We start from the raw sequence: 14,580 nt of genomic DNA, 5'->3' as shown, positions 1-14,580 counted from the left end.
AACTATATTCATAAATACTGTGTTTCCAACAACTGCTTAATGGTTTAATTAATGTGGGCCTACATCACCTCTACAATCGCCTTTGAAATGCATGTAGTGAATTTACTAGTTTTACTTTGAAATGCTCACCGGAAGTACCCACACTTTACAGTTCGAGTCGCGTTCGGTGTGGAGACGAAGCTCGGTGACTTCTTGTTCAATGTAACGAGTCCCACGCTGATGGAAACGCGTTTAAACTCCCGGTAGACACCAAACCCGCCGGCAGCGAACACACTGTTCTGCCTGGAAACACTTGACACGACGCGAATGGACACGTCCAGAGAGACAGAAGAGCTACTTTGGTGAGTTGAGTCCTTTCTAAAGTTGTTAGAAAGGACATTCCTACTGACGTCACCATCTGATAAACATCTAAAGATAGTTAAACGCTCTTTAAACTAGTTCTTAACTTAAACCGGACAAAGTTCATGTCGTAACCACTAACGTGAATTTACTAACAACTCAACGCTACATGTTTTAATCTCAACATCCGCAAATTTAAAGTCATACATGGCAAATAAGTTGTTTTTTTTAATTACATTTTAATATGTTAATATCCCATAATAACGTTAATGCTCCTATGGGGTCTGCTGGTATTTTTTTAATTTGAACACTTGGGTATTTAGTAATATTGTATTTGGTAATATATCATTGCAACATCCATATCCATCGCTTAAATATCCCTATCATGACTTATAATGTAATTATTATTATACTGCTGTAAGTATTCTTTAATGTGTTCCTTTGTCTCTGTAAGTGACACCACGTCACCTCTTTGCTCCATAACGACTACAATACTTTCAAATGTGTGTGGTACTGACTTCTGATTTTATCTACCCTATATATAGTAAGTATACATATTACTCTTAGTGTATATATGTGGTATGTTATCTTCAAATACTCTTATACTGTAATCTTTCTATATTTCCTTCAAGTGTTTAGTGCTGCTGACTGCTGATTATTAAGTTGGCTTTTTTTTTTACAGGGAGATTATAAACATGTCCTTTTTACCAGAGTACACACGTATTGAGTATACAGTAGGATGTTAAATACTCGTGGTTTTCAGGCCGCTGTGTCCGGCTCTGGTCCAGCTGGCCTCTTTTGTTGCGGCCTCACAAACTGATTAGCATGCAGCCTCCTATCAGAGCATCTGTCCCCACAGACGCTGCCATTGTTCCCCCTGTTGCTCCTGAAAGTTTGCCCTTTTTTGTTTCGTTGTTGTTGTTCTGTTCAACTGTCCCCTCACGTTTAAAAGCCTATTGACACGTCAACCCCTCATCCACACGCGAACGCTGACCTACAACCTGGAGAAAGTTTGGTGTGTGTGTGTGTGTGTGTGTGTGTGTGTGTGTGTGTGTGTTGGGGGGGGGTTAAGGAGAAGTGAGGGTCACAGTTGCACAACATGGTTTGAAATCACTATCTCGATATCAATACTTTGGTTTTCCTGCAGTGTTTCACAGCAGAAGTGGTCTGTAAAAATCCCAACCTCTGCTAACAAACCGTGTAGCCTCTCACAAATAAAATGATTATTATCACAATATTATTCTAAGTGACAATATGGAGCTTCCAGCCCAGATCAGGATTATTAAGTTATTTAGGGACAATGTCCTTCAGCCGTTGTTTTTGGCTCTTGTACAATAACATGACCTAATATTTAAATGAGGAAATGTCTGAACCTTAATTATAACGATGCTATCATGATATTGATCTTTGAGTAAATCCTCCAGCGCCGCTTTACGTATTTTCTTTTCTGTGCTTTAATTCAAAGGTTGATGAGTGACCCCGCTTGGTTTAATCCGGTTCAATTTGTCCTAATTTAGAATTTTTTTTTTTACTGAATAACCTGCTTACGCTGTTTACACGGCGCTGTAATGAGACCGCACTGTTGCCTTAACGTGCTCTCAATTGAATCACTAGTGCACACTGACGGTATTGTCTCTGTGACCTCCCTCCAACACACACACACACACACACACACACACACACACACACACACACACAGGACCACCCCTCCGCCTGTCACCGAGACAGTTTGACATGTTTTGACGCGCTGCTCACTGACACTTCACACCCACAGCCTCCATCTCTGTGTGTGTGTGTGTGTGTGTGTGTGTGTGTGTGTGTGTGTGTGTGTGTGTGTGTGTGTGTCGGGCCAGGAGGTATTTCCTCTTCGGGGCTGCTGTGAAAACCTGCTGCTCTGTGTTTGCCAGTAATACACATCTGTGACGATGGACTTGTGAAGCACAGGGGTAATCATTCACTTCAGTGATAAGAGTTCAGTCCGATGAATGACTCACAGCATACGGTATAGACACTGTCGTCGTGACGACTGGTGAAACATGCAAATGTCAGACTTGTTGTTCCTGTCGGTTGGACACGATGGCCGGTCGGGAACAGTAACCTGCTGAAGTGCTGCTCTTTATCATCTGTCACTTTTTATTGCAAGTCAGTGCTTTTGTCGGGATCCCCCCCCCCAGTTGGAACGATGACTTTTTTGCTTTTTCCAGCGATCTGATTGGTCAGGAGTCGGGCCGCTGGCAGGTTCACGTTCGCAGCTTATCGCTGATCTGTCCCAGTTAATAAGACGTGAGGCGGCTCTGTGTGGCGCAGGGTGACGTTAGCCGGGCCTTGTTGTCTGCCGCCTCTCTGGATGAATAATTCACTCGTTCAAACACACCTCCAGACGTGAACTAGTGTGCAGGACACAGTCACACCGATTGTTCTCACTGCTGATTCCGTTACATTCTGACCTTTTTTTTGCATGAACGAATGAATTATTGGAACAAGAAAGCAGCAGTCAGCAGAGTGCCTAATAATTAGCATTGTTATATATTCTACGCATGCATGATGAACAACTACAGTATGACGACAATGCAAAGTGCTCCAACGACTCCATTAAGCGTCTGTGTTGTTGATTAGAAAGCATGAGATCAGAGCCTCAAGAGAGGGATGAAATCAGCGACACGTGGCTCAAAGTGTGTGTTTTTGTGTGTGTGTGTGTGTGTGTGTGTGTGTGTGTGTGTGTGTGTGTGTGGGTGGTGGGGGGTCTCCGTCACGAGAGTAGAAGGGACCCACAAAAGAGCGGTTGTTGTGGAGGAGTGAAGTCACTTTAGAAGTGGTCCTCTTTATCTGGTGTCCAGTTACAGTCAATGGCTCTCTGTCCTCCCGTATTCATGGCCACTGACAATACGCCGCGGTGGTGACGGAGGGGCGGAGGACGCCCTCTATTCACCATGCGGGGATCTATAAATGTGTGTCAGAGGAGGTGGGAGGCATCGGTCCACGGGAGCACTGGACTACGGGTTTGGTAGAAAATGACAGAACATCACGGAGATTAAAAATACAAGTCCAGCTGATCAGCTGATCTCCGAACAGAGAGAGACGGAGACTTCATTCATGAGAAGCATGCCTGTCAAACGCAAAACATGGAGAGTTTTCAAAAAATGCCCTTTTTAAGCACGTGTGCAAATTTCAGTGAGGTGTGCAAATAAATGTAATTTTTTTTAAAAATGTAAAAAGTTGTACAAAAAATGTAATTGAGAGTCCAGCTGTTATATTGTAATATAGTTTTCTTCCACTCATTTGGGACTGAATATTGATTTAGCTGTTTGCGTCATACTCATACTAATACTCATACTCATACTAATACTCATACTAATACTCATACTAATACTCATACTCATACTAATACTCATACTAATACTCATACTAATACTCATACTCATACTAATACTCATACTAATACTCATACTAATACTCATACTCATACTCATACTAATACTCATACTAATACTCATACTCATACTCATACTCATACTAATACTCATACTCATACTAATACTCATACTCATACTCATACTCATACTCATACTCATACTAATACTCATACTCATACTAATACTCATACTCATACTAATACTCATACTCATACTCATACTAATACTCATACTCATACTCATACTAATACTCATACTCATACTCATACTAATACTCATACTAATACTCATACTCATACTCATACTCATACTAATACTCATACTCATACTAATACTCATACTCATACTCATACTAATACTCATACTCATACTAATACTCATACTAATACTCATACTAATACTCATACTCATACTAATACTCATACTCATACTAATACTCATACTCATACTCATACTCATACTCTGACTTCTTCAAACTTTGTCCGACCAACAGTCAAACAACCCAAAGATATTCTGACCCCTTCAAAGAAACCAGGTAATGTTCCAGTTTCTGACTTAATTATCTAAATGTGTCGAGTCATCGACAGCGATGCGCGCAGCTTTTTCGTTTTTGCCGGACGAACAGAATTACAGCATTATTGAAGCGTAACACAGAAAACCTATTTTAGGTGTCCTGAAAGGTGCAGATGTTCAAACCGGGCTGATGTTTGCCGTCGTCTTCTGTTGAAGCAGCGTTTCTCAGGATAGCGATTATCCTCCTCACACCACATCCTAACCTCTGATCTTATTGGACGTTAGCGACTCTTCATGCTGGTTTTTGTTTCCTGTCATTTTGTCTCTCGTGATTTTATCTCAAGGAAAGCTGCTTCCGATTTCAGACTTGAGTGTTTTTCATCACATGAACTCATCGTAAACAAACAGTGACCGAAAGAATGAAGATGCTCATTTCAACCGTCGACTTAAACTGATCAGAATCTCGGTTTTTTACAAGAATACAAGAATGAATATGCTAATCGTGACACACACACACACACACACACACACACACACAAACACACACACACGTCCAACTGAATGAAGTGATGACTGCAAGGCGGTAATTCTAGTTTCATGGTACAAAGGATCATAACATCAGCTCCAGCGTGTCGCCCCGTCACGGACGCACACCTAACAACCCCACTCAGTGTGCGGCGGTGAATCCACACATTGTCTGCCACGGTTGCCCCCCCCCCCCCCCCCCCCCCCCCCTCCACTACAAAGACAGTGTGGGTGTATTGTCAGTGATGAATGGTGTTGTGTTGATGTGTGTTTAAATGAAATATCCAAACGTCTGCTTCGTCTTTAAAGGTTCTTCTCTGGTGTCTGCAGGTGATGGTATTGTGTGTACCAGTACTGATGGAGACGCTCTGAGGGTGACGGTAAAAGCCCCCCCCCCCCACACACACCCTGAAGTCTGCCCAGATGTTTTCTCTCGGTCAGGAAAACATCTCCACCTTCCCTGCTTCCACCAAAGGACCGGTGAAATATGGAGAGCTCATCGTGCTCGGGTAAGAAGGCCACCGAGGAGCTTTGACAGCCGTGGTCCAAAACATCTGAACCACCAGCACGGAGCTTTAATAAAGGTCCTGCTGGGTTTAACCCTTCAGCTGCTTGTACATGTGCGCTGAAGAATAACATCTGCTTCCTACTTTTCACGCAGCAATATCTGCTTCCTCTATACAGATAGAGAGTAATCTACCACAGTGGAAACTTAATCAGCGTTATTTGAGTACCAGGAAACTTCTGTTTCAGCGTGTGGTGTTTCACTCGGTGGGTAAGGAACACCGTGACATCCAGTAATACATCCAGTAATACATCCAGTAATACATCCAGTAATACACCCAGTGATACATCCAGTGATACATCCAGTAATACATCCAGTGATACATCCAGTGATACATCCAGTGATACACCCAGTAATACACCCAGTAATACATCCAGTAATACACCCAGTAATACACCCAGTAATACATCCAGTAATACATCCAGTAATACACCCAGTAATACATCCAGTAATACACCCAGTAATACACCCAGTAATACACCCAGTAATACACCCAGTAATACATCCAGTAATACACCCAGTGATACATCCAGTGATACACCCAGTGATACACCCAGTGATACACCCAGTGATACATCCAGTAATACACCCAGTAATACATCCAGTAATACATCCAGTAATACACCCAGTAATACACCCAGTAATACACCCAGTAATACACCCAGTAATACACCCAGTAATACATCCAGTAATACACCCAGTAATACATCCAGTAATACATCCAGTAATACACCCAGTAATACATCCAGTAATACATCCAGTAATACATCCAGTAATACACCCAGTAATACACCCAGTAATACACCCAGTAATACACCCAGTGATACATCCAGTGATACATCCAGTGATACATCCAGTAATACACCCAGTAATACATCCAGTAATACACCCAGTAATACATCCAGTAATACATCCAGTAATACATCCAGTAATACATCCAGTAATACATCCAGTGATCAGGAGTCAGCTGGTAAAAGCACTCATGAGTTGAGGCGTACGGTAGCCAAACGTTGACCATAAAGTATCTCGTTTTTTTTGTCTTTTCTTAAATGTCAGAAGGCGTTTACAGCCGTCTCATGAATGCATGACCACAGGATGGTAATCGCGCGTTACGAAAGCTAAATCAAGAGGCAAAGACATATCTGTAACTGTATAGGTTACGTGAGAACGACAGTGTGTACGGAGGAAGCCTTATCATCCAAACCCCAAAAACAAACTGCTATTCTAGGAAATGAAAGAGAAAGAATGCTTCCTTTGCAATAACTGAAAGATTGCATCACATAAAAAAACCACTGGCTTCTTCTTTCCTGCGTTGTGTGTCTGCAGAAGGTTCTCGCACAAAACCAGGAGTGTGGTTGTGACTTCCACAGGCTTAATGCAGTGAGTGCTATCCGGCAAGCTAGCACAAGTCAAGTAGCGGTGGATGGATAGAGACTGTAGAGAGTACTTGACAGTTTTTTGATACTAGATAGGTACACATGTTTGATACCCAGTGTTTTTAGTACTTCTTGTCTTGTATTTCACATTATACCTGCAGTAGAAAGCCCACACCAGTGTGGACGTTTGACACAGTCACTTCTGATGGTCTGACATTCGCTGGTGCAGATAAGAACATGTCCACAGAAATGATTCCTGCACAAATCAAAATTCGTTTGAGCTCCGTGGAGCATCGCAGCATTTTTTTAACGTGCGGTTTGAAATTGTTCAGGAGCAGCAAAGACTGTGCCTCATCCAGTTAAACACGTCGATGAACTTCCACCACAGCAAAGAATGCAGCTGCGACTTCCCCCGACGAAGGCCTTCCACCGAGGACGAGAGAGAGAGAGAGAGAGAGAGAGAGAGAGGGGTTCAGGGAGGTGGAGACACCTCAGGAGAGTTGTGGCCGACCTTTTTTGTTGTTTGCTTTTCGTATCATCGTGTCCACATGCGGAACTAAACCGTCTGCTGGACCCAGCAACTGGGCAATTAGGCCGGCCATAAGGTTTCATTTGAAAGTTTGTGAAAACAGAGGAGGCGTCGTGTGGGGCGGTCTGAGTTTGTCTAAGAAAAGGAGGTGGCCGTCGCGTTATCTGAAACGCAGGAAGTTGGCGTTATCCAGCGAAGAAGAAAAAAGAAGAATGGCTCCGCTTTTAACTGAACTCCAATGTTGACCTGACCTGCGTCCTGGCAGCAGCCTGTGCTCTGAAGATAACCTCCGGCAGCATTGAGCTTTCACAATGTGCTCTTCAGGTCCACAGCAGCGCAGGGCGGGAAAATAAACCGTGTTTTTACAAATCAATGCAGGTTCAGCTGCTTAGGTTGTATTTAACGGGCGTCCTGATGGATAGATGGTGAGCCGCATTACCGCAGCATCCTGCTTTTGTATGCGGACTGAAACAGTTGTTGCTCTCCAGCTTTCCCTCTCCCACACACACACACACACACACACACACACACACAGCTTCCTGTCTCCAGTGAAAGCTGGGACAGAAATGTCTCGGGAACACGCTTGTTTGACTTTCTTTTAACCTGAAATTAGGTAGAGAGGACGTTTAGCCTAGCATAGCATAAAGACAGGAAGTAGGGGGAACACGCTTGTTTGACTTTCTTTTAACCTGCATTAGGTAGACAGGACGTGTTTAGCCTAGCATAGCATAAAGACAGGAAGTAGGGGGAAACTGTTAGCCTAGCTTCATCAAAACTGGAAGAAATAAAAAAGGCTTCAAAGCTGTTTTTAAGGTGTAGAAGGAGGAGGTTTGGTTACTTTACTTCTTGACTTGGAATGACTAGAAACCCTTAAAGATGAAACTCTTTATTTATGAATCATCTCCTTATTTCTAGATCTTGTTAGTCAATCACATCCTGTGTTTGTCAGAGCAGACAGACGACAGACGACAAACGATACTGTAGATTATCACGTCAACGTTTAAAGACTTAAAATACGGGATTAACGCACCAAGACACGCGTGATCGTTTTACTTTAATCAGCTTTATTGGCTGTGTGCACACAAGGAATTTGACTTTTTCCTTTCCACATAGAAATAGACACAACAGCTAAGACCAAAGATAAAGGACTAATACGCACACAAATATGTGGAAAAAAATAGATATGATGAAATACTTTTATAACGTTTATTTGAAAGTAATGAATACAAATTTGTATTATTTCTGGGAATTCACATTCAAGGCACACAGGGACTTGTTTAGGACTTGGACTTGATTGTGTTGAACAAGAAATCCTCGTTCAGCACTTGTTGGTCTTGACTAAGGGTTTCTTTTCCAGGACTTGGGGCTTTGTCCCACCTCTGGTAGACGGTGTTTATTGTTTGGGATCGGCATAATTCAGCACAAAAACCCAGTGAAACGTGTCGAGAGACTCCACCGCAGCAAGGAATGCAGCTGACTTCCTGACTGGAGGCCATTCAGTGCGGACACAAGAGAGCGCCTGTGGTTCAGGGAGGCTGGCTGCTGCGGTTTCAGACCTTTTGTTTGCTTTTGTGTTATTGTATCCAGAAGTGAAATAAAGCCCTCGAACCGTCACACTGTATCACCACCGAAGCATAAAGCAGGACTGGGCTTCTTCTGGTTTCGAAAAATCCACACGTTTGCCTCATTTGCATTCATGGTGTTATATATATATATGTACTGTATATATATATATATATATATACATATATATATATCTTTAAATCAGTGCAGCAGTTTGGTAGATAACCCGTGTGGATCTTCTGTGACTTGTTGTGAGACGTTTTTTTTTTCCCCCCATCTCGTGTCTTCAGGTGCAACGGCTCCCTGCCCACCGGCGACAAGGGGAGGAGGAAGAGTCGCTTCGCTCTGTGTCGCAGGAACAAGGCCAGCGGCGTGAAGCCGAGCACCGTCCACTCGTCCTGCACACCGCAGGCGGCCAAGGTGAGAGCTCGACACGCAGGTAGCCGTTCAGTGGTTATTTAATCCGGTCTGTATCTGTGCACATCACCGGGATTCTTAAGGGTATTTACACGAAGTGGAAAATGTGGATTTTGCCACATTTTTAATAAATATTACAGGACAAAAAAAAAAGAGCAGTAATGTTGTAACGGTGCGTCTCTCGTGTGTCTCTAAAGGCCGTAAGCAACAAGGAGCAGCACAGCATTTCATACACGCTGTCCCGGGCGCAGACGGTGGTGGTGGAGTACACCCACGACAGCAACACAGACATGTTCCAGGTCTGTGGCGTCCGCTATGCCTCTGCCTGGTGTCACTTTTCAGTTATGAAGAACAAATTCAACTATTCGTGGTTTACATGCACAACCTGTCATACCTGTCCGTTTAAAGGGACAGTTCACCCCAACGTCACAAAGACATATTTACCTGTGGTGCTTTGAGCATGTATTGCTATACATTCCCAAAATATTTTCGTAAAAGGCAGACTATCTCTACGGCCGATGCAACTCACAATAAAACAATGTAGAGTGATGAATAACACTACAGGTAAGAGAGAAAAATATGTTTTTTTTATTTTGGGGTGAACTGTCCCTTTAAACTGACTCAATCTGGGTTTTTTTTTCAATCAGCAGCAGAGTTTTAGATTTCATAATAAAGGCTTTATATTCTCTTAAACTTGCCTTTTTCTCCCTTTCAGTAAATTTAGATAATTCTTATTTTCTTTCTTTTTAGTCATTCGTCAGTGAAATCTTGTAAACTTCCTCACAGCTGAGAGAAACAGCTCTGACTTTTGTTTTTCTTTGACCACCAGACATTTTGCATTCCCCAATTGAGGAATTAGAAACGGAAATGAGAATCAACAAATTGCTGTGATTAAAAAAACTCCAGAAACTATCCTTAAAAAAAAAAAAGAAGTGACGTGATGCGTCTTGCGACGCTCGTCTCTGTGTCGTTACAGATCGGTCGCTCCACAGAGACTCCCATTGACTTTGTGGTGACCGACACGCTGCCCGGCGGTGACGGCCATGCCGACGGTCAAACGGTTCAGAGCACCATCTCCCGCTTCGCCTGCCGCATCATCTGCCAACGAAACCCTCCTTACGCCGCGCGGATCTACGCCGCAGGCTTCGACTCCTCCAAGAACATCTTCCTCGGGGTAGGCTGCAGGGAGCGGAGGACACAGCGAGTCATTGCTAGGGTTGATGGATTCATTAAACGAGCCTTGACGTCCTCACAGGAGAAAGCAGCCAAGTGGAGGACGCAGGACGGTCAGATGGACGGACTGACCACCAACGGCGTTCTGGTGATGCACCCGCGCCACGGCTTCAGCCAGGGCTCCAAACCGGGTCTGTGGAGGGAGATGTCCGTCTGCGGCAACGTCTTCACGCTGCGGGAAACCAGATCATCTCAGCAGAGGGGCAAGGTGGTGGGTGACTCCAGCCGGCTCTTCATGGGAGCTGTGGCTTTTCTGGAACGTCAACATTTGCTTTAAAAGGGGGCGGGCCCTGTTGCAGCTTTCTTTGAAGTCAGTGTTTGTCCTCAGAAGGCATTGTGTGTCTCCCTGAGGTCCAACAAACATACTTAGTTTGTTGTTCGCTCCGTTCTGTCTTTGCTCATTACTGCCACCAGCTGTCAGGCAGGAATATCTATCATGTCTTCTGAATATTGCTCCACAGCGCCACTAGAGGTTAGAAACTCCACAGGGTAGCTTTAACTCTGTGAAAGGTCTGTTCTATGTTAATTTACCTTTTAAATATATAGTCACAGGATCTACTGGAGCAGCGAGGACGCAACATCTCATATCTTCATATCTTCTGCTCGTCCCTCCTTCAGGTGGACCCCGAGTCCAACGAGCTGGTGGACGGGTCCCTCGTCGACCTCTGCGGCGCCACGCTGCTGTGGCGGACGGCCGAGGGCCTGGCGCACACGCCCACCGTCAAACACCTGGAGGCCCTGCGGCAGGAGCTGAACGCCGGGCGGCCGCAGTGTCCCGTGGGCCTCAACACGCTGGCCTTCCCCAGCCTCGGCCGCAAAGACGTGGTGGACGAGAGGCAGCCCTGGGCCTACCTGCGCTGCGGCCACGTGCACGGCTACCACGGCTGGGGGGGCCGCCGCGACCCCGAGGTGGAGGCGGAGTGTCAGGAGAGGGAGTGCCCCATGTGCCGGACGCGGGGCCCCTACAAGCCGCTGTGGCTGGGCTGCGAGGCGGGCTTCTACGTGGACGCGGAGCCCCCGACCCACGCCTTCGCCCCCTGCGGTCACGTGTGCTCGGAGAAGACGGCGGCGTACTGGAGCCAGATCCCGCTGCCGCACGGCACGCACACCTTCCACGCCGCCTGCCCGTTCTGCATCGAGCCGCTGGGCGGAGAGTCCGGCTGCGTCAGACTCATCTTCCAAAGCCCGCTGGACTAGAACCCACCCGGACAGAACTGTATGTTTTGAGGTTTTTTTTTTCATAACTTAATTTTTTCTAACTTAATTTAACTTAATTTCGACCGATATAAATTGATTGTGTTGCCCTTTTTTTTGGAATATCATAAATGATTCAGGCAGTGTTTGTCCCTGTACGCGGCTGCCAGATGTGTGATTTGCCTTACACTATTTATTCAGCTGATCACTGTCTGCCTTAAACAGCCATCAACACTGAGACACCAGCACCAGTTTAAGTCCAGGCGCTGTGATCCACTTCCTGTTTTTAAAAAAAAAAGGCAGAATTTGTACGCAGGAACGTCTCACGATCCAGAACATATTTCTGTATTTGATGCTTTTCTCTGACATCAAGAAGTGACCTTCCTCTGTAACGCCGTTGCCTCTTTGAATGCAGAATAACTGTGTTTTATTATCTTAATACAAGCTTTTATCGTGACTTTACACAAATATATTCTTTGGGAAACATTTGAAGCTGCCGTCTTGTAACTTGAAACAAACACAAACAACCTGAATGTCATTCCTGAAACAACATATAAATGTACTTCAGGCGTGAAGGACAATAAACCAGCGTTATTATAATATGATATATATTTGTAATGACAGTAGGCTCACTATAGCATTAAGTCAATCCACTATTTAGTATCTGAAGATGTTTAGTTATAGCTAGTTAACTAGTTAGTTAGCAGACTTTAATCTTCAAACATATTATTAGTGTCAGTCAGTAGGGTCAAGTAGCCTCATATTATATAAAGATATTGATTGTCTTAATAATGAAATATTAATAATAATAATAATAATAAATGCTTTCTTGTGGCCACCAGGTGGCACTATCTGAACCACCACCCATTAATTCTAGTCTGACGTCATTTCCAACGTTCTGATTAATAAGTTTGCTTATGATTTTCGATACCATACAATACCTACATATTAGCACTCATCCAAATCTTTTCTATTCTCAGTACCCCTGATCGTGGCAAACTGTATAAAGTGTTTTTCTACTAAAACTATTCATCTCATTTATGAAATGAGTTGCTAAAGCACGCAGCCAAATATCTTAATATATCTTAACAACGCAGGTCTGACAATAGCCTCTCATGTTAGTCAAATAAATGCATTTAACTATGGGAATACATGTAGTGTTATTTAGTATGTAAAGCACTAAAGGGGAACAACATCACAGCACAGTACACGAGCAGTGTGAAAACCATAAAGTCGTTAAAATACACATAGAGGAAAGTATGTTGCATCCAGAAACACAGACGTAGTTTCACTCATAGAACTTTATTACAACAAAAAACAATCAATCAAAAACACAGAACTTTACTACAACAACTAAACAAAAAACAATCAAAAAGAAAAGAAAAGAAAATGAGAATTTGTCCCGGTGTCCTGGCTGGTGGGGAGGGGAGCTTCAGGGACCGTCAGGGACATTCAGGGACATTCAGGAGCCTTCAGGGACCTTCAGGAGCCGCAGAGTCCGACGAGAGACAGACAGCAGGGAGGAGGACCAGAATACAGTTAAGTTACTCTGGGCTGTGCATGAATTAAAGCAGAGCCCATGCAGTCAAGTTATTAAATAGAAAGAGAGACTTAGACAAAATCTTATGAATTCTACGACAGAAGAGTCAAAAACTGAATAATATCTGGGGGGTTAATAAGCAGTGTTGGGGGAGCCTGAAAGTAAATATTAGTTTTAACAAAGGTCTGTTGAAGAGATGTTTTCATACCTCCGAGCTCATTTCTTCCCCTGTCCCGGGATGTGGAGCTGGCCCTGTACTCCTGGTGCCTTCAGGAGACGAGGAAACCAATTAGTCATATATATCAATTAAATAAAAGAACTGTTTATTTCCATCACTATAAATTACTCTGCCACCACATCCCCCCCTCTTTGGGTTTGTGCGGATGACAAACTAAATTTTGCATTGATAATTCATGCAACATGTTTGTCGTTAGAAGATGATATGAGGTGGTGCGTCGGGTGTCTGTTGATTTACGGGCCCTGGGTGCCGTCCACTGAACGGACTGGTCGTCCTCCGGGAGAGGACGGGCGTCCCAGCCACTCCTGTAGTCATGATGCCTGAAAGAGACGACAGAGCAAAACTATAGTCACATGACACCAACATGAATCAGAACTGTTTGTTGTCATGACTATAACTTACTTTGCAGCAGGGTGGGTCCTCTTGGGATACGAGGCTGGTCGGATGACAAACACAATTTTGTCTTGAAAAATCTTTTTTTTTTTGTCATTAGAACATGTTGTGATATGATACAGAGGGGTTTCTGTTGATTTACGGGCTGTGGGGGGCGTCCACAGCCTCCTGCGGTCCTCTCCCGGCAGAGGGCGGGCGTCCCATCCCCTCTGATACTCATGGTGCCTGAACGAGACCAGAAGAAAAATGTGTCCGTTATGATCAAAATCACAACTGTTAAACTTTGATTTTAAAATCATTTTCAGAACTTACTTTGCCACAACGTCTGTCTTTTTTACGGTGTTTATTTTTTCCATTTCTGATCGGATGACAAAAACGATCATATCAATTGGTTAACAGGCTAATAGGCTTCGGTTTATTAAAGTTTTCAAGCTAAATACATTTTTTTTTGCTGGTCCAACGCCAAGGGAAAATGTATGCTGTCTGCTGAGTCTGAAATAAAGTTCTGATTGATTGATTAATTGATTAATTGACAGAATGATAATGTGTGTTTAAACTAGTCACCTACTTCTCGCTCCGCTTCTTCTTCTTCTGACAGTTAACAAATCTCAACGGCTGATTACACACAGATTTAACTACGTCACTGTGCGTTTGTGATTTACAATATAGAATATTTACATTTTGTTTGTTATTCAACGATCCTGTTGAGTATGTGTGAATTTTATCTTATTGAGTTATTTTT

At 43.7% G+C, this 14,580-nt stretch overlaps 1 protein-coding gene across 2 annotated transcripts; it reads left to right on the top strand.

Annotated features, from left to right (window-relative positions):
• Positions 1 to 149: 149 nt before the first annotated feature.
• Positions 150 to 14,363, top strand: LOC137885497 (E3 ubiquitin-protein ligase pellino homolog 1-like). 2 transcript variants are annotated; one of them, XM_068727818.1, is made up of 8 exons: positions 150 to 341; positions 4,246 to 4,287; positions 5,121 to 5,299; positions 9,114 to 9,243; positions 9,438 to 9,539; positions 10,217 to 10,414; positions 10,496 to 10,684; positions 11,092 to 14,363. In XM_068727818.1, the coding sequence occupies exons 3-8, from the start codon at positions 5,214 to 5,216 to the stop codon at positions 11,668 to 11,670; spliced, it is 1,284 nt and encodes a 427-aa protein (XP_068583919.1). In that variant the 5' UTR covers positions 150 to 341; positions 4,246 to 4,287; positions 5,121 to 5,213; the 3' UTR covers positions 11,671 to 14,363. The 2 variants fall into 2 exon arrangements, with proteins under 2 accessions (XP_068583919.1, XP_068583918.1); XM_068727817.1 differs by lacking the exon at positions 4,246 to 4,287.
• The last annotated feature ends 217 nt before the right edge of the window (positions 14,364 to 14,580 follow it).

This window comes from Cebidichthys violaceus, unplaced genomic scaffold (assembly GCF_023349555.1).
Source record: "Cebidichthys violaceus isolate CVI_PGR_0920_01 unplaced genomic scaffold, fCebVio1.0.p SCAF_4, whole genome shotgun sequence".
NCBI classification, from domain to species: domain Eukaryota; kingdom Metazoa; phylum Chordata; class Actinopteri; order Perciformes; family Stichaeidae; genus Cebidichthys; species Cebidichthys violaceus.
Note: the sequence above shows the minus strand (reverse complement) of the source record. Positions and strands in the feature narration are given on the sequence as shown.

What these genes read in the sequence shown, in the direction of transcription:
- LOC137885497 (XM_068727817.1), top strand. Translation starts at nt 5,214, where the DNA reads ATGTTTTCTCTCGGTCAGGAAAACATCTCCACCTTCCCTGCTTCCACC. An exon ending in CCAAGAACATCTTCCTCGGG is followed by an intron (nt 10,415 to 10,495) that starts GTAGGCTGCAGG and finishes ACGTCCTCACAG; the next exon opens with GAGAAAGCAGCCAAGTGGAG. An exon ending in CTCAGCAGAGGGGCAAGGTG is followed by an intron (nt 10,685 to 11,091) that starts GTGGGTGACTCC and finishes TCCCTCCTTCAG; the next exon opens with GTGGACCCCGAGTCCAACGA.